Raw genomic sequence first — 25,188 nt, forward strand, 5'->3', positions numbered from 1 at the left:
CTTGGATTTGTGCGGTAGTCTCCTAACTGGCCTTTGTTGGCAGCCTTTCCCCCATCCATTTACTTTCAACACAGCAGCCCAAGTGATCCTGTTGAAACTTAAGTAGAATCATGTCACTTTTCTGCTCAAAATTCTCCAAAGGTCTTTCATCCCAGTCAGAACGATACCCGAAGTCCTCTGTACCCTCTGTTCTCCTTACACTCCCTGTTTACCCTTTCTTCTTACACCTCTCCTTTTCAGTCACGCTGTCCTTAAGGAGTGTTCCTTGAAACTGTCTGGCTTGCTAAAATGCTACAGCTACACAGCCACTGAACCAGCTGTTCTAAGTGCCTGTAGGGCTCTTTCTTGGATAGTCCCATGGCTTTTCCTTCTCTTTTCAGTAAGAACTTTCCCAAGTGTCCAGTATTAAGTGGCCCTTGCCAGTACTCCTAGTCATCCTTCATGCCTTATTTTTCTATATAGCACTTATCACTGTCTAACATTTAATGTGTTTTACTTTTTCCCCCTCCCCCTCTGCACACAAGAATATGAGTTCTGTGGGGTAAGATTGTTCAGTACTGAATAAACCGAGTACTAACACAAAGCCTGGTACACATTAGATGCTCATTTGCTATACAAATGAGTGGAGGTTCATGATTCATGATATGTAGACCCATAGGCCTGGAAGGTGGATGCTAGCTTCTCCACACAAGGGAACCGCAGCTAATTAGAAGGCCAAATATTTGTATTTTCCCTGCAGCCATGAAATTAAAAGACGCTTACTCCTTGGAAGGAAAGTTATGACCAACCTAGACAGTATATTAAAAAGCAGAGATATTACTTTGTCATCTAAGGTCCATCTAGTCAAGGCTATGGTTTTTCCAGTAGTCATGTATGGATGTGAGAGTTGGACTGTGAAGAAAGCTGAGCACCGAAGAATTGATGCTTTTGAACTGTGGTGTTGGAGAAGACTCTTGAGAATCCCTTGGACTGCAAGGAGATCCAACTAGTCCATCCTAAAGGAGATCAGTCCTGGATGTTCATTGGAAGGACTGATGTTGAGGCTGAAACTCCAATATTTTGGCCACCTGATGCGAAGAGCTGACTTATTTGAAAAAACCCTGATATTGGGAAAGATTGAAGGCAGAAGGAGAAGGGGATGACAGAGGATGAGATGGCTGGATGGCATCACTGACTCAATGGACATGAGTTTGGGTAAACTCCAGGAGTTGGTGATTGGCAGGGAGGCCTCGCATGCTGTAGTTCATGGGGTCCCAAAGAGTTGGACACGACTGAGCGACTGAACAGAACTGAGTGACTAAAGATGTTAAGCATCTTTTCAAGTGCTTGTTGGCCATTTGTGTATCTTCTCTGGAGAAATGTCCAGAGCTGGATGTGGATGATGCCATATAAGAAATACAAAAAATGTGCTATGGCAGTTCAAAAAAGGGAGTGGTCACATTAGTTCTGATGGGAAATTAAAGAAGGCTACCGGTAGGAACTGGTGTTTTCACTAAGTCTTGACTTGGGATCAGCTTTTTTCAGATGCTTGGATATGGGAGAAGAATATTTTTAATCGGCTCAGTGTAAGCAAAATTAGAAATCATCTTCAGTTCAGTTCAGTTCAGTCGCTCAGTCGTGTCCGACTCTTTGCGGCCCCGTGAATCACAGCACGCCAGGCCTCCCTGTTCATCACCATCTCCCGGAGTTCACTCAGACTCACGTCCATCAAGTCCGTGATGCCATCCAGCCATCCCATCCTCTGTCGTCCCCTTCTCCTCCTGCCCCCAATCCCTCCCAGCATTACAGTCGTTTCCAATGAGTCAACTCTTCTCATGAGGTGGCCAAAGTACTGGAGTTTCAGCTTCAGCATCATTCCTTCCAAAGAAATCCCAGGGTTGGTCTCCTTCAGAATGGACTGGTTGGATCTCCTTGCAGTCCAAGGGATTCTCAAGAGTCTTCTCCAGCACCACAGTTCAAAAGCATCAATTCTTCAGTGCTCAGCCTTCTTCACAGTCCAACTCTCACATCCATACATGACCACTGGAAAAACCATAGTCTTGACTAGACGGACCTTAGTCGGCAAAGTAATGTCTCTGCTTTTGAATATGCTATCTAGGTTGGTCATAACTTTCCTTCCAAGGAGTAAGCGTCTTTTAATTTCATGGCTGCAGTCGCTATCTGCAGTGATTTTGGAGCCCCCAAAAATAAAGTCTGACACTGTTTCCACTGTTTCCCCATCTATTTCCCATGAAGTGATGGGACCGGATGCCATGATCTTCATTTTCTGAATGTTGAGCTTTAAGCCCACTTTTTCACTCTCCTCTTTCACTTTCATCAAGAGGCTTTTTAGCTCCTCTTCACTTTCTGCCATAAGGGTGGTGTCATCTGCATATCTGAGGTTATTCATATTTCTCCCGGCAATCTTGATTCCAGCTTGTGTTTCTTCCAGTCCAGCACTTCTCATGGTGTACTCTGCATATAAGTTAAATAAGCAGGGTGACAATATGCAGCCTTGACGTACTCCTTTTCCTATTTGGAACCAGTCTGTTGTTCCATGTCCAGTTCTAACTGTTGCTTCCTGACCTGCGTACAGATTTCTCAAGAGGCAGGTCAGGTGGTCTGGTATTCCCATCTCTTTTCCACAGTTTATTGTGATCCACACAGTCAAAGGCTTTGGCATAGTCAATAAAGCAGAAATAGATGTTTTTCTGGAACTCTCTTGCTATTTCCATGATCCAGTGGATGTTGGCAATTTGATCTCTGGTTCCTCTGCCTTTTCTAAAACCAGCTTGAATATCTGGAAGTGCACGGTTCACGTATTGCTGAAGCCTGGCTTGGAGAATTTTGAGCATTACTTTACTAGCGTGTGAGATGAGTGCAGTTGTGCGGTAGTTTGAGCATTCTTTGGCATTGCGTTTCTTTGGGATTGGAATGAAAACTGACCTTTTCCAGTCCTGTGGCCACTGCTGAGTTTTCCAAATGTGCTGGCATATTGAGTGCAGCACTTTCACTGCATCATCTTTCAGGATTTGAAACAGCTCAACTGGAATTCCATCACCTCCACTGGCTTTGTTCGTAGTGATGCTTCCAAGGCCCACCTGACTTCACTTTCCAAGATGTCTGGCTCTAGACTAGTGATCACACCATCATGATTATCTACCTTAGCCTAGTTATTTGGAAGAAATGGGAGGGTGGTGGTGGTGGTATAGTTGCTAAGTCATATCTGACTCTTGTGATTCCATCAAGCGTAGCCCGCCAGGCTCCTCTGTCCCTGGGATTCTCCAGGCAAGAATACTGGAGTGGGTTGCCATTTACTTCTCCAGGGGATCTTCCCAGCCCAGAAATTGAACCCAGCTCTCCTGCGTTGCAGGTGGATTCTTAACCAACTGAGCTACAAAGGAAGCCCAAAGGGAAGGTAAATAACAGCATATGCTACAGCTCAGAGATGGGAAATGGTAACAGATCAGGAGGTAGTCCTGCCTGCAGGGATACAGAAGGAAGCAAGGTAAAGCAGGAAAGCTAGTTTGGAGTTAGAGCATAGGACACTTATGATCTGAGTGGAGGACAAGGTGGGGAAAATGTGATCAGAGCTGTGCCTGTGGTAAATATGGAAACATTCAGTCGATCTAGGAAAGAAAAGACAATTTTTATTTGAGCCAAATTGAGGATTATAGCCTGGAAAAGCATCTCAGAAAGCTCTGAGAACTGTTAACACTGTTTGAAATCAATGCACAGTTATAAGTTTTTTGAGACAGAGTGCTATACATTACATGATATATTATTAACAGTTGACACAATCCAGATCTGCTAGAAATGACCCTCTTACAAGATCCAAAGAAATGTTATCTTTTAAGTGATCTTGTTGGTGCTTGGAGAATGTTGCTTTCCTGGTTGAGCAGGTATTTCTGCCCTGGGGGAGGCCTGATGGATGCACAATGCAGCAGATACACAATGCACAGTGGAAGGGAGAGAGAAGGCCAAAAAGCAGAGAAAACTTTTTTATATTTAAAATTTTTCTTATCTTACCATTAAATATGAATTTTATTTCACATGTAGAATGAATCAGTGCTGCTAGAGATTGACTGTAGGTAAAACAGTTATAAAGTTGTTAAATGTACAGAAAAGAGGTAATTGGTCTTGAATTACAGTAACAATAGTAATAGATCAACAGATATTACAGAATTTGAATTGACAGAGCAGAGAAATGGCTCAACTAAAGTGGAAAACCAATTATTTATATCATTGTATGACAAGTGTAAGTTTACTTTATGTTCAGTAAGATCCTTTGAATATTTGGGAAATTCTCTCTTTGGTATAAATGAACATGGTTTTAAGAAAACAAACCAACCGACCCTGTTCGTTCATTTCTAAAGAAATACGAAGTTTTAAGAAAATCTCATTAGCTTTGGAATTGATATCCAGGAAAATGATTTTGTTAGAAGCTAGCTAATTTATTCAGAATATCCAAATTGAAAACATTTTATATTTTTTGATGAGGCCATTTGGCTTGTGGAATCTCTGGTTCTTTGACCAGGGACTGAACCCAGACCCAACAGTGAAAGCACTGAGCCCTAACTACTGGATCACCAGGAAATTCTTGAAAATATTTTTAATCTGCTCAGTGTAAGCAAAATTAGAAATCACCTTAGCCTAATGATTTGGAAGAAATGGCAGATATAATATTTTTTATAATTGTTGTATATGATTGTATCCATTTCTTTCATGTGATATAAATGTAAATTGTAATTGAAAACCTAAAGTAATCTGTCTACTGACTTCTCCAAGAAGGAATCTTCTGACTTACCTTATTTGCAAAAACTTATTTTTATTGGAAAATCCTGATAGAAGTAGTTTGTTTTATTGGGTTGATAAAAGTTAGTGTGAGAGGAATTTTTAATTATTGTTTGGATACCTCTGGCAATACAGCTATATATTAAAATATTAACTTTGCAAGAGTTATACACATAATAAAGTCAAACCAGAAGATGATGATATCTTGGCATTGTATTGGTACAGTACCTAGAAATAAATTTACCAAGGATATAAAAGACTTGAAACCTTAAAACTATAAAATTTGTTGAAAGAAATTGAAGAGACCTAAAAAATGGGATGACATCTCATGTTCATGTATTGGAAGACTGAAAATTGTTAACATGTTAATACTACTCAAAGTGATCTTCAGATCCAGCACAAGCCCTATCAGAATTCCAATGAGGGTCTTCCCTGGTGGTCCAGTGGATAAGAATCCACCTGCCAGTGCAGGGGAAACAGGTTCAGTCCCTGATCTGGGAGGATCCCACGTACATAGCACAGAGCAAGTAAGCCCCTAAGCCATAACTGCGGAGCCTGCAGAGCCTGAGCTTACGAGCCCATGAGCCGCAACTAATGAGCCCTCATGCTGCGACTGCTGAAGCCTGTGAGCCTAGAGTCTATGCTCCACAACAAGAGAAGCCACTGCAATGAGAAGCCTGGGCACTGCAATGAAGAGTAGCCCCCGCTCACAACAACCAGAGAAAGCCCTGCACAGAGCAGCGAAGACCCAGTGCAACCAAAAAAAAAATAAAATAAATTTTTTTCTTTAAATTCCAATGGCCTTTTATGGAACTGGAAAGCCAATACTCAAGTTCATTTGAAATTGCAAGGGACTCTGAAGCCAAAATTTTGTAAAAGAACAAAATTGGAAACTTCAAACTTCTCAGTTTAAAAACTTTACTTCAAGGCTACAGTAATCAAAAGTGTGGTATTGGCATGAAATAGAATTAAGGTCCCAGAAATAAATTTATACATTTAATGGCCAGTTGATTTTGACAAGGGTGCCAAGACTATTTAATGGTGAAAGAATAGTCTTTAACAAATGGTACTGGGACAACTGGATATCCACATGTAAAAAGAATTAAGTTGTCCCTTACTTCAAATCATAAAGTTTAACTCAAAATAGATCAATGACCTGAATATAAGAGCTAAATTCATATAGCTGTTAAGAGAAAAACAGGGTAAGTTTTCATCACCTTTGATTTAGCAGTAGGTTTTTAGATATGCATAAACAACAAAAGAAAAAATACATAAATTGGAGTTAAGAAAAAGTAAAACCTTTTGTGCATCCGAGGATATTAACAGGAAAGTGGAAAGATAGCAATACAATGGGAGAAAATATTTACAGTCCATTTATCTGATATAAGGATCTGTTCTCTAGGTCTAGAATAAAGAAATCTTACAATTCAACAACAAAAGACACACAGTCCAATTTAAAAATGAGCAAAAGACATGAAGAGACATTTCTCCAGAGAAGATACACAAATGGCCAACAAGCACTTGAAAAGATGCTTCTTTAGTCACTCAGTTCAGTTCAGTCGCTCAGTTTTGTCAGACTCTGCGACCCCATGAACCACAGCATACCAGTACTCCCTGTCCATCCCCAACTCCCGGAGTTTACCCAAACTCAGGTCCATTGATGCCATCCAACCTCTGTCATCCTCTGTCATCCCCTTCCCCTCCTGCCCTCAATCTTTCCCAGCATCAGGATCTTTTCAAATGAGTCAGTTCTTCACATCAGGTGGCCAAAGTATTGGAGTTTCAGCTTCAAATTCAGTCCTTCCAATGAGCACCCAGGACTGATCTCCTTTAGAAAGGACTGGTTGGATCTCCTTGCAGTCCAAGGGACTCTCGAGTCTTCTCCAACACCACAGTTCAAAAGCATCAATTTTTCAGTGCTCAGCTTTCTTTATAGTCCAACTCTCACATCCATACATGACCACTGGAAAAACCATAGCCTTGACTAGATGGACCTTAGTTGACAAAATAATGTCTCTGGTTTTGAATATGCTGTCTAGGTTGGTCATAACTTTCCTTCCAAGGAGTAAGCGTCTTTTAATTTCATGGCTGCAATCACCATCTGCAGTGATTTTGGAGCCCAGAAAAATAAAGTCTGACACTGTTTCCCCATCTATTTCCCATGAAGTAATGGGACCAGATGCCATGATCTTCATTTTCTGAATGTTGTAGCTTTAAGCCAACTTTTTCACTCTCCACTTTCACTTTCATCAAGAGGCTTTTTAGTTCTTCTTCACTTTCTGCCATAAGGGTGGTGTCATCTGCATATCTGAGGTTATTGATATTTCTCCCGGCAATCTTGATTCCAGCTTTGCTTCTTCCAGCTCAGCGTTTCTCATGATGTACTCTGCATAGAAGTTAAATAAGCAGGGGGACAGTATACAGCCTTGATGGACTCCTTTTCCTATTTGGAACCAGTCTGTTGTTCCATGTCTAGTCCTAACTGTTGCTTCCTGACCTGCATACAGGTTTCTCAAGAGGCAGGTCAGGTCTGGTATTCCCATCTCTTTCAGAATTTTCCACAGTTTATTGTGATCCATATAGTCAAAGGCTTTGGCATAGTCAGTAAGGCAGAAATAGATGTTTTTTCTGGAACTGTCTTGCTTTTTTGATGATCCAGCAGATGTTGGTAATTTGATCTCTGGTTTCTCTGCCTTTTCTAAAACCAGCTTGAACATCTGGAAAGTCACAGTTCACGTACTGCTGAAGCCTTGCTTGGAAAATTTTGAGCATTACTTTACTAGCGTGTGAGATGAGTGTAATTGTGCGGCAATTTGAACATTCTTTGGCATTGCGTTTCTTTGAGATTGGAATGAAAACTGACCTTTTCCAGTCCTGTGGCCACTGCTGAGTTTTCCAAATGTGCTGACATATTGAGTGCAGAACTTTCACGGCATCATCTTTTAGGATTTGAAATAGCTCAACTAGAATTCCATCACCTCCATTAGTTTTGACGTAGTGATGCTTCCTAAGGCCCACTTGACTTCACATTCCAGGATGTCTGGCTCTAGGTGAGTGATCACACCATCGTGATTATCTGGGTTGTGAAGATCTTTTTTGTATAGTTCTTCTGTGTATTCTTGCCACCTCTTTAACATCTTCTGCTTCTGTTAGGTCCATACTATTTCTGTGCTTTATTGAGCCTATCTTTGCATGAAATGTTCCCTTGGTATCTCTAATTTTCTTGAAGGGATCTCTAATTTTTCCCATTCTATTGTTTTCCTCTAGTCACTTGGGAAATGCAAATCAAAACCACAATGCGGTACTCCTTTATGCCTGCTAGGATGACTGTAAAAAACAGCAACAACAATGGAAAATAACAAGTGTTAATAAGGTTGCAAGAAAATTGAAAACCTACATTGCTGGTAGAAGTTTTAAATGGTTCATTTGCTATGAAAAACATTTTGGCAGCTCCTCAAAAAGTTAAACATAGAATTACCATATGACCCTGTAATTCCACCCCTAGTATATATTCCAAAGTATTGAAAACAAGTACTCATACAAGTATATGTACATACATTTTCATAGTAGCACTATCCACAATAGCCAAAAGGTGGACATAGCCAAAATATTCATGGATGGATGGTTAAACAAATTGTGGTGTATATGCACAGTGAAATATTTTTCAGCCATAAAAGAGAATGAAGTACTGATATATGATATGTCATATATGTATATGTCATACGTATATCAGAATGAAGTACTGATATATTCTCACCATGGGTGGCTCTTAAAACATGCTAAATTAAAGAAGCCAGACACAGTAGTCACATATTCTGTGTTTCCATTTTTATGAAATATGCAGAATGCAGACAAAATACAGATTCCTGTTGGAGGGGGGAATGGGAAGAAACCAGTTAATTAGTAAGGGAGTTTACTTTGAATGAATGATGGAAGTTTTGGGGAACTAGATAAGAATGGTGGTTGAAGAACACTGTCTGAATGCCACTGAGCCATTCATTTTAAAATGGTTAATTTTATGTCATGAGAATTTCATTTCAATACATTTTTTTGAGTATAGCAGTTCAGTTCAGTTCAGTCGCTCAGTCGTGTCTGACTCTTTGCGACCCCATGAATCGCAGCACACCAGGCCTCCCTGTCCATCACCATCTCCTGGAGTTCACTCAGACTCACGTCCATCGAGTCCGTGATGCCATCCAGCCATCTCACCCTGGGTCGTCCCCTTCTCCTCCTGTCCCCAATCCCTCCCAGCATCAGTCTTTGCCAGTGAGTTAACTCTTCTCATGAGGTGGCCAAAGTACTGGAGCTTCAGCTTCAGCATCATTCCTTCCAAAGAAATCCCAGGGTTGATCTCCTTCAGAATGGACTGGTTGGATCTCCTTGCAGTCCAAGGGACTCTCAAGAGTCTTCTCCAACACCACAGTTCAAAAGCATCAATTCTTCGGCGCTTTGCCTTCTTCACAGTCCAACTCTCACATCCATACATGACCACAGGAAAAACCATAGCCTTGACTAGACGGACCTTAATCGGCAAAGTAATGTCTCTGCTTTTGAATATACTATCTAGGTTGGTCATAACTTTTCTTCCAAGGAGTAAACGTCTTTTAATTTCATGGTTGCAGTCACCATCTGCAGTGATTTTGGAGCCCCCAAAAAAAAGTCTGACACTGTTTCCACTGTTTCCCCATCTATTTCCCATGAAGTGATGGGGCCAGATGCCATGATCTTCATTTTCTGAATGTTGAGCTTTAAGCCCACTTTTTCACTTTCCTCTTTCACTTTCATCAAGAGGCTTTTTAGCTCCTCTTCACTTTCTGCCATAAGGGTGGTGTCATCTGCATATCTGAGGTTATTGATATTTCTCTCGGCAGTCTTGATTCCAGCTTGTGTTTCTTCCAGTCCAGCACTTCTCATGATGTACTCTGCATATAAGTTAAATAAGCAGGGTGACAATATGCAGCCTTGACGTACTCCTTTTCCTATTTGGAACCAGTCTGTTGTTCCATGTCCAGTTCTAACTGTTGCTTCCTGACCTGCATACAGATTTCTCAAGAGGCAAGTTAGGTGGTCTGGTATTCCCATCTCTTTCAGAATTTTCCACAGTTTATTGTGATCCACACAGTCAAAGTTTTTGTCATAGTCAATAAAGCAGAAATAGATGTTTTTCTGGAACTCTCTTGCTATTTCCATGATCCAGCGGATGTTGGCCATTTGATCTCTGGTTCCTCTGCCTTATCTAAAACCAGCTTGAACATCAGGGAGTTCATGGTTCACGTATTGCTGAAGCCTGGCTAGCGAGAATTTTGAGCATCACTTTACTAGCATGTGAGATGAGTGCAATTGTAGGGTAGTTTGAGCATTCTTTGGCATTGCCTTTCTTTGGAATTGGAATGAAAACTGACCTTTTCCAGTCCTGTGGCCACTGCTGAGTACAGGAATATAAAAGGTATCAGAACACTTATCTGCTATTTTTCACACTGCAATTTATAATGTTACAAGGAGGGGAGTAAAACAAAATAAAAGTTTTAAACTAGAGTTTCAAAAGATCAAAGCCATTTAAAAAGATTGAATTAGAAAGTTTAACAAATGATGAGGATAAATGTGAAGAAAAAAATAAGCATAAAAGCAAACAAATAAGTTATCATTGACCTATTTCAACCAGAAGCTAGATTTTAGCATCAAGATGATATAAGCTCAGATTTATTGACTAGATACAAAATGGTGGCCGATGAGCTTTTCCATGTGAGGTTCAGAATTATCACCTTAAAATCTCTTGATAAGAATAAAGCAAAATATTAGTTATTTCATTGAAGATATGAAACATAAGTTAGTAAAACTAAGAAATAATGGAGTTCATATATTTATAGAGGAAAGCACTCCTTTGGATGTGGAAAAAGAAGACAGGTACACTTAAATATAAGATATTCTTTTGACTTAGAATTTCAGTGTATATATACTCTCAGAGAGTCCATTGGATAGAAGAAACTACTGTAATTAGGTAAACTAATTTTAGTCACTTGAGTTCAGTACAGGGGTAAAAAAGACAAAATGAATGCAAAATGTGTCGTGTGCTTGGGTTGTAACACATATCACCTATAAAGTATAGAGAGAATTTTTGTGTATGTTGAACTTTTACTAATGGTGACTGATTTTTCACTTTGTCTTCATTCTTTAGTAGCTTCTTTGTCACTTTAATAAATAATATTCTCTTTTGTCTTTGAGAAGGTGAAGGAGCTGTGCTTTGTCAAGCACACCAAAAAGTGCCCATTCTTGGCAGAATAAGAAAGATAGCCCTCTTTTTTGATTGCAGATGATAAAAGCCATGAACAAGTCCAATGAGCACGTCCTGGCAGGAGGTGCCTGTTTCAATGAGAAGGCAGACTCCCATCTCGTGTGTGTACAGAATGATGATGGCAACTATCAGACCCAGGCTATCAGTATTCATAATCAGCCCAGAAAGGGTGAGTGAGTGAGCTGATTGAGGTCATGGAATGGAAGATTGATTGTACTGTAACTGGAGAGTGGATATCTCAACCCCGTAAACACTCACTGTCAGAATAGGTGAAAACAATTGATTATATTAACCTTTTGAAGCTTGTTCTGCAAGAACATGTTGACTACTCAGACTTAGAGGTGCAAATGGAATCTCTGTTATTGAGGGGAGCATCTTGAAAATACTGCCTCAGGACACTGACCAGGCGAGCATAGGTATTTGATGCATTGGCCCCATAGTGAGAATATGTTTAGGTAGATTTGGCACTTTTTGAATGATCATACCCAAAGAGTGTTAATTAACAGATTGACAGGATTCTGAAGGAAGCCTTCCAGGTTCAGTGGTACTCAGAATGTGGTCTCATCACTTAGGAGATTGTTAAAAATGAAGATTGCATCCCAGATCTGCTAAATCAGAGTTTGCATTTTAACACAATTGCTGTGTGATTCAAATACACATTAGAATTTAAGAAGTGCTGCTCAACATTAGAATTTAAGAAGCCTCTGCTCAGCATTAGAATTTAAGAAGCGCTGCTCAACATGACATTTCCTAAAATGTCTTACCAGTGTCTATAGTTTTTAAAATATTCACATAAATAAATAAAATTTTTGCTTATTATTTTAGACTGAGAAACCTTGTATTAAGTTTAAGCAGATTTCCTTACTGCAGGACTTTTCAGAGCCTTTAGCGTTTTTTTTTAAAAGGAGGATAGTGCCTAGACCTTCCCAAATTTATTTGACCATAAGTCTTTTTCCTCTCAGAATATCTCCTAAAACTAGCTTTCTTTAGTATGCTTCATTAAGCACTTCTCTAGTAGACATACTACTTCTGTCTTTAAGGTATATTTTTAAAATCAGTTGTTTAGTAAAGGCATAAAAGGTACTGAGCACATGTATATTCAAATATAATATCTAAAATAGGTAGGTGACAAGTCTACTATGCTCTCTATTAGTCAAATCATATCTATAATATTTTAATAAGTTTTGGGTATCATTAATGTAGTTGGTGATATCTACTGATAAAACTAGAAGGTCTTCAAAGGATGATTCAAGGCCTGTGAGAAGTTTGAAAACTAGGTTACAGGAAGATCTCTTGAATAAAATATAAATGTTTAACCTAGAAAAGTATAGATTGAAAAAGGGTGAAAAATAGGTATTTCTATTTTTAAGATTCTCTATTATGTAGAAATAATATTTAACTTACTCTCTATAGCTACAAAAGACCAAAACCAGCACCAGTGGGTGAAAGCTACAAGGATCTAGATTTGGGCTCTGTTTGAGAGCACACTCTGTAACACTGAGAGCTGTCCAGAAATAGAAATGGTTGCCCTGTGCTATTGTGGGCTCCCTGTCACTAGGAGTCTTTGACAAAGGCTGGATGACCTACCCATTAGAGATGCTTTAGGGCCAGTGGGTAGGAAGTTGGAATATCTTAGTCTAATGTAAGATGTGGAGAAATAAAACAGTGTAGTGCAGTTTTATAAAGCAAAATGTAATTAAATATCCTTTCTTTTATGAAGAGGTGTTCATCTTTTAAATAGGTGTTTGTTTTTCTAAAAGGTCCACTTTGTAAATAAAATAGTTGGCAATCATATCTCCATATTCAAAATATATTTTCTCTTTAAAAAAGCAATGAACTAGATCTGGGGTCAGGAGACTTTTTCTGTGAATGGCCATATGATAAATATTTTAGGCTTTGCAAACCTGTGGTCTTTGTTGCCAGCACTTTGGCATCATACTTCAAAAACTGCCATAGACAATATATAAATGAATGAATATGGTTGCGTTCCAATAAAATTTTATTTACAAAAACAAGCTGCAGACCAAACCTTAGTCTCGACTAGTAAGATTTCCTTGCTTCTTGACTGAAGGAAGCTCAAAACAAAATGGAAGAGTATATCTTAAAACCTCATTCTCTAAGCTCTCATTAGTATATGAGTTACGGGTTATTTGTATCTGGTAGTATATAGAGTAAGTGTTTTTTATTTCTGTATGATGATTTGAGTTCCCAACTACCAAATATTTCATTATTATTTTCAGTCCCTCCATCTCAAAGTCTTTCTTCATTAACCTATTTCTATTTCTATTTTAGTGACTGGTGCCAGTTTCTTTGTGTTCAGTGGCGCTCTGAAATCCTCTTCAGGATATCTTGCCAAGTCCAGTATTGTGGAAGGTAAAGAATGGGTTATTTACTGTATGTACATAGTTCAGTCTTAATTATACAACTGAAAAACAAGGGACATTAAAGGAAAACTTGACACTTTTGCCATAGACTTCTGACTCCACAGAAGTTATTTATTCAATAGCATCTCACTGTACAGCTAATTAAGACTGTCATAAAGGTGCTTAACTCTCCAAAGAAGGGAGTAAGTGGTAGAGATGCCATGGGACACCAACATAAAGTTAAGAGATGGCTTTTCAGAGCTCTGGAATCAGGTATCCAAGGGGACATAGTCTGAGTTCAGATACAACACTGGGTGCAAATCTGTAAATAAGTAGATGAAGTTCAGCCCCACTTATAAGTTTATTTTAGTGAAAGTGAAAGTGAAGTCGCTCAGTCGTGTCCGACTGTTTGTGACCCCATGGACTGCAGCCTGCCAGGCTCCTCTGTCCATGGGATTTTCCAGGCAACAATACTGGAGTGGGCTGCCATTTCCTTCTCCAGGGGATCTTCCCAACCCAGGGATCAAACCCAGGTCTCCTACATTGTAGGCAGACGCTTTTTACCGTCTGAGCCTAGTTGATTTACAATGTTATGTTAATTTCTACTGTAGAGCAGTGTAATTCAGTTATATATATATATATATACACACACACACACACACACACACACACACACACACATGCATTCTTTTTCATATTCTTTTCCATTATGATTTATCACTGGATATTTTCTTCCTCAACTATTCTTCTCTGTATTTTGATCTAGTTACTCTTGTTGTGTAACAAATTAACCAGAATTTAATGGCTTAAAGCAACTATTTATCACCCTCACTTATTGCACTGGGTCTGCCCTTGACAAGGCAATGCAGGGATGGCTTGATCTTGCTCAGTGATGTCTGGGGCCTCAGTTGGGATGACTTGAAGGTTGGTGATTACTTGATGGCCAGGAGCTAGAATTATCTGAAAGTTTGTTGACTCACATGTCTGGGGCCGGTCTTGGGATGATTTAAAGACTAGGAAAGATGACTGGAGCCCTTAACAATGGACTGTTTAGCATGCATCCTTGGGCTAGTTGGACTTCTTATATGGTGGCTTAGAACTTCAACCACAAGTATTCCAGCACAAGGCCAAAGCTGCATTGGTTTTATGACCAAGCCTTGAAAATCACACAGTTATCCTCTGGTGGTGGAAGTGGTCATAAGTCTGCTGGGGGGAGAGGAGTTAGACTCCATTTCTTAATGGGGAAAAGGAAAAGGTAGCATTGTAGAAAAGCATGTGAGACAGGAGATGCTATGATTATCTTTGGAAAGTACAATCTGCATACAGAATGACAGATTTTCATTTGCACTGTGGCTCACTCCAGTGCCCTAAGAGCAGTTCTTCTGAGGGTGGATTCCTTTGTGTTAATTGAAATACATAGATAAACTTAAGGTGTGTTAACAGAGATTGACTTTGATCTCCTTTATTGCCAAACTCAGTAAAACAGCAAGTGAAGAGCAAAGTATGCTAATATTTCGCAACTTAATTTCACAACTCAAAGCAGAAATATTCTATTAAGAAATTAAGAAATCTAGGAGTTAGTCATTCTACTTCCTCATCAAGAAATCTAGGCGTTAAATGACTGGTTAATGCCTTTGTAATCAAATATTGACTACCTTTAAAATGTGTCTTTACAAGATGCTTAAAAAGCACCCCTTAAATGTCAAAATGATCAACTGAACTGAAAGAAATCCTTACAAATGCAAAGTGATGTATTTAAAAAGTTGCATTTATGTTTTTGGACTGGAAATTTCTTAGGGCTTACATTTCACCATGTGTGTCAGCAGAGCAATTAGCTACCTATTTATGAAAATTTTACTGATGCTCTTTAGAAATTATTTCAGTTGACAAAATTATGTGTCAAAGAAGCAGGATAATTGCTCAGCATGTGACAGCTTACTCCCTCAATTTCAGTATTTTCCTTTAACTTAAGTGATAGCCCCCAAATAGTTATCATCTGTTGGCTCATGGTAGCCCATATAAAACATACATGGTAGATTTGACTTATTGCCAGTCAATAAATGGAATTACTCCCCAGTTCGCTGCTGCTGCTAAGTCACTTCAGTCGTGTCCGACTCTGTGCGATCCCATAGACGGCAGCCCACCAGGCTCCCCCGTCCCTGGGATTCTCCAGGCAAGAACACTGCAGTGGGTTGTCATTTCCTTCTCCACCCCAGTTCACTACTGTTGTTTATTCAGTGATTTATTCAACAAGCACTGGCACTCACTGTATGCAGTCATAGTAAGGTGAGTGATACAAACAAATGAATATGATTAGAGCATGACGCAACAGTGGAACCACAAACAAAATGCTCTGTGTATCCAAAAGAGGGATGTGACCATGTGGAAGTTTTCCTTTTGAGCAGTCTCAGGACAATCTTAGTTGTGCCTGAAGTGAAATCAACAGGCAGGTTTTTTAAGCAGGATCCATCTTGGCATTTGCTCCTCGTAACACTTTCAGTAAGTAAGAGGTTGAGCTCAAAGGACAAAACCTCTTTGTATCTGTCAGCTTTAGAGAACAGAAGTTTCACGTTTAATCCTAGAGGGATTTGCTAGATGCCAGGTACAGAGCTTCATCTGCCCCTCTCCCTGGCTTTGCACTGTTTCCATCTGTATTGTCTTGGTGCTGATTCTCAGATGGCGTTATGGTCCAGATCACTGCGGAGAACATGGATGCCCTGAGGCAGGCGCTGCGGGAGATGAAGGACTTCACCATCACCTGTGGCAAGGCAGAGGCCGAGGACCCCCAGGAGCAAATCCACATCCAGTGGGTGGATGACGACAAGGACGTCAACAAGGGGTAAATGCAGCAAACGTCCCCTCAGTGGCGTTTCGTTACGGGCTGGCCTCTGGGTTTTGTCTAGACTGGCATTTTATTACTCTCCTGAAACCCCTGCCTAAGAAAAAGGACTGCTTTGTATTTTAACATGGACTTTTAAATTTCTGGTTTCTTGGCTTAATTTCTGAAGGAGTTTCTATGCATATTTTTGAAGGGAAGGGAAAGAAAGGAGCTGATGAAACACAACAGTCCCTCTAAAGTTATTGAGATAATAGTAAGACCTAAGCCTTTTTGGTTTACAAAACACTTCTGCTAATATTGTTTCATTTGATATAACAACTACAGATGAGTAAATAAACACCAAAAAGATAAATGACTCCACAAAGCTTGGAAGTGGCTGGGCTAGGACTTAAAAGCCACCTCCTTGGCCTTCAAATCCTATGTTCATCTCTAGAATATGGCAACTATGTTCTGATGGTTCAAGCCAAAACCTTGGAGTCATCTTTGACACTTTGCCTCACACCCTACACCTTAATCCAGCAGTAGAGCCTGTTAGCTTTCTTTTTAAACATGTCCAGAATCGTACTGCTACTCACTGCTCCTCCTGCCGTCATTTGGTCCGCATCCTTGCAGTAGGCTTCTGATTTGTTTCCTTGCTTCTAGCCTTGGCCTCCTCCCTCCTCCTAGCCTAGTCAGTTTCCAGTACAGCAGCCAGAGCAATGTCACCTCTTGCTCAAAACTCACCACTGACTTTCAGGGTCATTCAAGGTAAAAGCCAAAGTCTGTTAAAACTTACAAGCCAAAAAAAAAAAAAAAAACTTACAAGCCTTACACAATCCCCTGCCTACTCTATTTCTCAGAAACAGTATCTGGTTTCTTGCGTGAATATATCAGCCTTCTTCTGCCCTCAGACCTTTGTACCTTCACTTTCTCAACAAAGGCTTCCCTGGCCAGCCTACTACATTGTAAGCCTCTCATACACATTTCTTCCCTTCTCCACCAAATACTTCATACTCCCCTTCCCTGCATTATTTTTAAGGGTACCTATGACTCACTAACATATATTTTTACTCATTTATTTTATTATATTGGCCCTGGAATTGGCAGAAATTTTTGCTGATTTGTTTATTGCTGTGTCATCAGCACCTAAAACACTGTATGGCACCTAGTAGGTTCTTTAAAAAACTGATTAATTGAATAAATATGTCAAACTTCATTGTATTAAGCTTTCTCCCATTCATCCTTCAGGCAATAATTCTATATGTGGGGTTTGGAAAAGACAAAAATGAATTCATGGTCCTTGGTGACAGGTGACTCAGTCTAGTTTTGAAGATAGTTATAATAAGGGCACCAAAGTATGGAAGATGCTCATAGAAAACTCTATAGGAGACAGTAATAGAAAAAAAAAAAAAGAAAACTCTATAGGAGACAGTAAAGATAAAAGAGAAATGAGGAACTCAGTAGAGGCCGTAGGGCAGGATTCCAGAATGACTTCCTAGAGGAATGGCTGCCTCTGGAGCTGAGTCTGGTAAGATGGCAAACATCTGCCGCCCAGCTGTGGCAGAGTGGGCCTGCCAGTATGAGGGAATGGCAGGAGTGAAGGCAGATAGAAGGTGTTTCCAGCATGGCATACCAGATTTTTTTAAAAGAATGTTTTAAAACTTTTGTTATTGAACAAACAGAAGCAACTTCTAAATCAATGAGTATGTTTGTCTACTTTATAAATAACACTTTATCTTCTCATACTTCCTGGAAAATTTAATTTCAAAATCAGTTTGTGTTTAATTCTCTTATTATAGTTGGTTGTTAGGTTGATGGTGTGAACTGATACGAACAAGCATCTATATTATCACAACAAATTCTATAGTTATTAGGACAAAAAACTGGTAATCTGACAATCTGATGCCATATGGTATTGGTAGCTAACAACAAGTAGGTTGTCCCTTCCTACAACAGTGGCAACACCTTGGAAAAAAGAACAAGAACTCATCAGGGAAAACTCTCAAACCCAGGAGTTCAGTGTATAGTGTGTAGACAGAATGTTTTCTAGCTTGTCCCACAATGTCAGGGTATCCTTTTTCAAGAGAGTTCTTATCAACTAAGGCTGCTCTAGTTTTTATACTGTCTGATGAGTTAGAAATTAAACTTAACAGTGTTTAAATAATTTTAATTCAGTCAAATGTAGCATGTCCCTGATAGTCAACTTTAGGCTAAATTTGATCTATAGATATTTTATACATAGAGATTCAAAAACAAAAACAGGTTTGAAAGTTGTTAGGGAAAGTTCACAATTACTTTGACTCCTCATCAGATTGAGTGTGTACATCCACATATTTATACTTGGTATATTTTGGAGGACACGACCATCAGATGTGGCCTTTCAATTCAGGAGCCTAGGAGTGCTATGCAGCACTGAAGGGAACTTGTTTCAATGGATAATATAGATGCACGTTCATCAGTTCATACCAGCACTGTCATAGTTAACATACTTGGTCAAATAATTCCTTTAGTCTGTAAACACTAAATTCCTGTGTTGTGTGTCAGACCACGAATATAGCACATGGAAATGAGTATATCATGTACCTTCCCCTTCGGAAGTTTGTGGGGCAGATACACAAACATGGAGAGCATGATGTGATGGGTGTGGTGGTGGAGCAGGGGAGAACAGGGCTGGGTGCGGGTCTGTGCAGTCACTGGAGGAACACAAGAGGAAGAGCAGACTTGGAAACAGTTTCTTTATGTTAAATAACCAGCTTCTGCCATCAGGACTCCTTTTCCGTATGTGTGTCCTCGGAATTATTTCAGTGCACAGGCCCCTCCCTGAGAGCTCTGTTCATGTACATTTTGGGGCAGTGGCTGCTTCTTTTGTGATGTTTTGCATAGGTGTTTTCAGCAAGGCACCCAGTGTATGATGAGAGAGAAATAGTTCTTCTAAGAGCTGCTCCCATCTCTTTCCTTTGTGTCTGTTTTAGTGTCCTAAGTCCCATAGATGGGAAGTCCATGGAGTCTATAACAAGTGTGAAGATATTCCACGGATCAGAGTATAAAGCGAATGGAAAGGTCATCAGATGGACCGAGGTAAGGAAAAGGGAACTTGGCATTCTTGATCCCCACTTTGAAGACAACTTTTTACTTGGCCCAGAGACATTCTGGACTGATTCTGGAGGATAGAGGGGAAAAGTCTGTTACCTTCTATACTCCAGTTCCCTCTGGTCTGTCTTAGCTCAATGGGAGGAAGTGCACCAAGTGTGGCCTGCAGCAGGCTGACATCTCCGCCCTATGAACTAGCTTTTAGAGATTTGTTCACATTGGACCTCAAGAAGGGGTGCATCTCTGAAGAGTGCATACTGTCTTTGCTGGATTCTTCAGAAAGCCAGGCTGGTTATGTTGCACTCAGTTATAACTTAGATAACACTGTCTTTTAAAAATAGACTTATCTTACAAATAAGAAAACTAAAGCTCAGAAACTAACTTGTCCAGGATTGCATGGCAAATAAGCACTGGTAAAGTCCTGATTCAAACCCAGATGTGGCCGACTCCTAACCTGTTTTCTACTATATGTTTCTTAGAGCTGTATTAGAGGCTTACCCGGGGATGAGAGGAGCCAGGCAGGGACCTCGGATATGTGTATGTGCGTGCGTGCCTGCTAATTTGCTTCAGTTGTGTCTGATTCTTTGCAACCCTCTGGACTATAGCCCAGCAGGCCCCTAAGAATCTCACGTGAGATTCTCCAAGAATACTGGAGTGGGTTGCCATGCCCTCCTCCAGGGTATCTTCCCGACCCAAGGATCGAACCTGTGTCTCCTGCATTGGCAGACAGGTTCTTTACCACTAGCGCCCCCTGGGAAGCGCATCAAACAAAATATAAAGTTTATTTTTTGAGAATAAACAGGTAAGTCCTGGATCTCTTGATTTCTTTTGAAACTCATTTATACCTGTCTATAAAAATCAAGTATTAAATTATAAGATCTCTAGGATTTCTGGAAGCTTTGAAAGTCTTAATTTTTTTTTAGTTTAAGAAGTTCTGTGACTTCTACCTTTTCCATTTTACACACAAGGTAACTGAGCCAAGGGAGGATAAGTGCCTAGTAACCCAAGTTTACTAGCTGGTTCCTGACAACACAGAGACTAGTTCTTGAGCTGTTGTTCCAAGTGACATCTTTCATACCAGACTTGGCAATTTTATATGCAACTGAGTGGTTTTATCTGCTTGCTTTGTAATGACCATCTGTTTGACATATCTTGAGTAGTCGAGGGTCTGAACATGTGAATGTCTTTATTGCTTACGGAGTAGTTTGACCTCCGTTCCCTCTTCTTTGCTCCCCACTAATCCCTGAGATAGGGAGATGAGAAATGAGAAAATATATAATGAGAAAACAGTCTCAAGGAGGCCAGGTGACTCTGTGACTTGTCTAATGCTGGTTGCTGGCAGAGCAGGGACCAGAGGTCTCCTGACTCCCACTTGAGAGTTCCGTCTATCGCTTCACACTGCCATCTTCACTACTGCATCGGGCAACAGGCTTCAGAGCTACCCCTCTGCAGATTCTTAATCTAAGCTGCTGCTTATATTAAGCCATAAGTCAGGTATTGGTATAGAGAAGCATTGTATATTTACATGTCTGTGTCTTTTATGTTTTGCTTTTTAAAAAATTTTAAATGTATTTTTTATTTGAAGGATAATTGCTTTACAGAATTGTGTTGGTTTCTGCCAAACATCAACATGAATCAGCCTATGTTTTGCTTTTATATCATTTACACAATAACCAGAGAAGGTAGGTGCTTCCCATTTTACAGAGGCAAATCGGCATCAAGAAGCCAGAGGACTTGCTCATGAGCCTCCTCTGTGTGATAGGACTCAGGTCTCAGTTCCAGATCTGCTGTGCTTCCGCCTGCGCCTAGTGCAGTGTTCAGTTCACAGACAGTGACACAGCTTTGACCTCTGCAGTGGCAGAGCCATGTGTGGTAGGAAGAGCTCTTTTGCTTCTGATGAGAAGCAAAAGACGCAGATTCTCACCTGTGCCCTGAGCAAGTGCCCTCCCTTCAATGAGTGAGCAGTAATATGCAGGTGTTGGGTGATGTGATCTATAAGGACTGTTCTCTAAGATTCTAAGATCATTTCCTTTAGAAAGTTGCCCACATATTAGGGAGTCCTTTTAGAAGTACACAGTGTAAAATATAAGCCTCTCCCGGATCTGAACAGCATGTACCATTACCACTGCGGCCATGGCTTTAGGGAGATCAGTAAGTGGTAGCTACCATCCTGTGGATGCAGAGACTGTGAGAGGCAGAGGCTGTTTCTTCGATGTGAGATGTCAGTGCCCTGCTTTTCTTGGTGTCTGTGTGTCTGGTCTTCCTGCACGTCTCAGGGAGTCAGGGTACTCGTACCCATGAGCTGGTGCACTCATTTCTTCCCACATCTCCTGGACACAAGCTTGAAAGTCTCTCTTGTTTGGGGAACAGGTGTTTTTCCTAGAAAATGACGACCAGCACAACTGCCTGAGTGATCCTGCAGATCACAGCCGACTAACGGAGCATGTTGCCAAGGCCTTTTGTCTTGCTCTATGTCCCCACCTGAAGCTTCTGAAGGAAGATGGAATGACAAAACTGGGACTTCGTGTGACCCTTGACTCAGATCAGGTAAGAATCTCAGCCTCTGAAGCAGGTCTTGGGCAGTGTCTGTTTTCTGACACCCGAGTTTTCTTCCTGCAACCCAGAGAGTGCAAGTCTCTGCACCTTGGGCCTGACCGGATGCAGTCTTTGGCTTTCCCTCTGTTGGCAATACAGCTGGGTGTGCTGCTTGGTCCGTCTCTGAACCCCGTGAATTCTGGCTTCCTCACCTGAACGTCTTGCTTTGTCGTTCTTTTTAGTGTGGGGTAAGAAGTGTGAGGACCTGCCGCCCCTGTGTGAGTGACATAGGGGCCACCTGCCTCCTTTAGAGAGCAGGTCCCAGGCTGTCCTGTCTTTTGTTGTTTTCTTAGCCCAACTACAGCAGGCTTCTGCTGACTGGTCTCTGCAGGTCCACTTCTTGTCGTTTTCTTACTGCCAACACTGCCATGCTAGTTCGTGGATATGACTTGAACCATTTCCCCATCAGTTTCCCTGTCGGTGCGGGTCTCCTGTGGCCGGGCCTTCCTCCCTGTCTCTCACTAACCTCTTTGTGTGCTCCGTGTAGCCACAGTCCAGTCTTGAGTGCAGCCCGCCCCCACCTCCTGGTCCCAGCGCCTCTTGTGTATGGCCTAGCACTCTAATCTCTCTACATTTCTTTTGGATTTTATTTTTTATTTATTGTTTTGGGGCAGCATGTGGGATCTTAGTTCCCTGGCCAGGGATCCACCTGGGGTTCTCTGCATTTGGAGTGCAGATCTGTAGCCACTGGACAGCCAGGGAAGTCGCTCTTTGGGATTTTAGATCCCTGTGACATGCCCCAGTGCTCCGGCTTTGATGCAGTTGTGTCGTTATCAGGGAAGATGTGAAAGGTCATATGTTTAGCTCCATTTCTTGACTAGTCATCAATCAACAGATAGTTATTTCCTACTTATAGTCTTGCCCAGTACTTTACTAAGCATGTCAGGGTAATACAAATGAGTATTACAGTCCTTTCCCAATGGTACTGATAAGCTGACTGGAGAGAGAATTACTTCACATAAAATAAGAACCAGCACTTTTTTCTACTAAATATGTGGGGCCCTTGAGGGCAGGAGCTCTGTTTACATTCATGCTTGAATTCTTGTGTTTGTAGGTGTTTAAAAAATGGTATATGGAGAAATGGATGGAAGGACAGGTGTTCAGTTCCTGCTGTGTTAGGGAGTTTACCCAGTATATTTCTCATTTTAACTTCCACAACCAAAGGTTTATGTACTGCTGCTGACATGCCACACCTCTCTGTGCCCCCACCTCCCTTCCTGGGAAACTGAGACCATAACAGGTTAATTGTCTTGCCCAGCATCTCACAGCTACCAGGTCCTAGGGGCAGGATGAATATATGATAGGATGGTACATGACAGTTCCAAGGAAGAGAAGTTTGTGTTTACTGCCAGTGTCTAGCCCCTGGCTAGAAAGGACATCTCCTTTCCTGCTCAGCCTCCTTGGCCCTCAGCCCTCTGGAGAGATCTTCTCTGTCCAGTAACCTGTCATCCCCTTCTTTCCACGGTGTAGGTTGGCTATCAAGCAGGGAGCAATGGCCAGCCCCTTCCCTCGCAGTACATGAACGATCTGGACAGCGCTCTGGTGCCGGTGATCCATGGAGGGGCCTGCCAGCTCAGTGAGGGCCCCATCGTCATGGAACTCATCTTTTATATTCTGGAAAACATCGCGTAGACAGAGAGGACTTCATTGTTTTCTGTTCAGACCTGTTGCAACAGCAGTCATACCCAAATCATTTGCACTTTAGAACTGGAAAATTAAGCTTTTGTTAACACTATTAATGAGGGGTGGGGTGGGAGTGGGGGTTTGGGGTACAGGGGTGGGAAGGGGTGGTGGAGGGACAGATGTTCCATAATTCTAAGTCTTCTATGCATTGTCCACCAAGAAGATCTGGGCAGCTTCTGTTACTGCACAAGTTATGCTATCCTTGCAGCTAATCCCCTTCTGTTACTGTTTAGACAAGAATTCTGCTCCTCTGTTTTAAGACTTACTTTTGGTCTTGTGCTCAGAAATGCTCAAATGGGTACAGCCATCACCAAGGGTGGGTGGGAGGGCAGAAGGGAAATAAAAAAATGAAGCATCAGTCTTGAACTCTTTATACAGAATTGATGTAAAAAGGACAAGTTTCACACTGATCTTGTCCCAGATACAGCAACCTCACGAAGTCACATTTATTTATTTTTCCCCCTAGATTATTCATGAAGTGAATCAAAGACCCAAAGGATTATCTCTCTTCTATCCAAAGAAGGGCGACTCAGTATAAATGAGGTCACTTGAATAGTAAAGCTGACAGATTATACCCAAGACGTTTGTAGTTATAATACACACTAGAAACATTTTATGTATTTTTGGCATCACCACATGGCTTACAGGATCCTGGTTTCCTGACCAGGAATTGAATCCTGTGCCCTGGCCGTGCAAGAGGGGGGCTCTCCACATGGGAGGTGTTTAAAAAAATATTTTACTGAGAAATAATTTAAACTTCCAGGAAAGTGACAAGTTAAAAAAAAAAATCTATGTATGCTTTGCCCAGATTCACCTGTTACTTACAGATTAATTTGTTGGCTTTATCAGTGTTCCTTTCTCTCCTTTTCTCTCTCCATAAAAAACTGAGGCACTTGAGAAGTACATTGCATACATCAAAGTCCTTCACCCCTAAGTACGTTAATGCTGACTTCCTACAAATAAGGGTATCCTCTCACATCACCACAGGACAGGCTCCACTTCAGGTTGACACTTTAACCCAGCGTCTGTCCAATAATGTCCTTCACAGCGTCCTTCCCACCCAGTGAAGCTTCCAGGCTGTATCAGACATGGTAAGTTTCTGTCATGACTCACCTTTATTTTTTATGTCATTGATATTTTTGGTGAATATAGGTTCCTCCAACTCATTTAACAGAAAATGCCCCATTTTTAATTTGGTCGTTATTTCCTCAGAATTAGATGAATTATGCGTTCTTGGCCAGAATCCTACTCGTGATGTTGTGTCCTTCTTGGGACATCACATCGTGGGTCGCTGAGGTGTATGTCCTTCTGCCCTTCATTGATGATAAATTTTTACCTGGTCAAGGTGTTGTCTGGTTTCTCCACTGGATATTTCCCCTCTTGGAACAAATAACTGGTTTGTGTAGAGATACTCTGATCATGTGGAGATCTTACTCATTGAAATGTCCCCGTAGATTTAGCATTCTGATGTTTCTTGCCTGAATTGATCTTTTACTATGATGGCTACAAGATTTTTCAATTCCAGCACTTCCTGTTTATCAGTTGCACTTGATTTACCTATAAGCCAACACTCT

The 25,188-nt window shown here is 40.9% G+C and overlaps 1 protein-coding gene across 3 annotated transcripts in view; it reads left to right on the plus strand.

Moving 5' to 3' along the window:
- ZFYVE9 (zinc finger FYVE-type containing 9) overlaps positions 1 to 24,652 on the plus strand; it is a 186,261-nt gene extending 161,609 nt beyond the window's left edge. For all 3 annotated transcript variants that reach the window (XM_018044123.1, XM_018044125.1, XM_018044130.1), the window contains 6 exons: positions 11,084 to 11,234; positions 13,358 to 13,438; positions 16,105 to 16,267; positions 19,219 to 19,324; positions 21,707 to 21,883; positions 23,402 to 24,652. In XM_018044123.1, the coding sequence (XP_017899612.1) occupies positions 11,084 to 11,234; positions 13,358 to 13,438; positions 16,105 to 16,267; positions 19,219 to 19,324; positions 21,707 to 21,883; positions 23,402 to 23,563 (840 nt within the window). In that variant the 3' untranslated portion in view covers positions 23,564 to 24,652. The remainder of the gene's footprint in view (positions 1 to 11,083; positions 11,235 to 13,357; positions 13,439 to 16,104; positions 16,268 to 19,218; positions 19,325 to 21,706; positions 21,884 to 23,401) is intronic.

The sequence above is a fragment of the Capra hircus genome, chromosome 3 (assembly GCF_001704415.2).
Source record: "Capra hircus breed San Clemente chromosome 3, ASM170441v1, whole genome shotgun sequence".
Classification (NCBI taxonomy): domain Eukaryota; kingdom Metazoa; phylum Chordata; class Mammalia; order Artiodactyla; family Bovidae; genus Capra; species Capra hircus.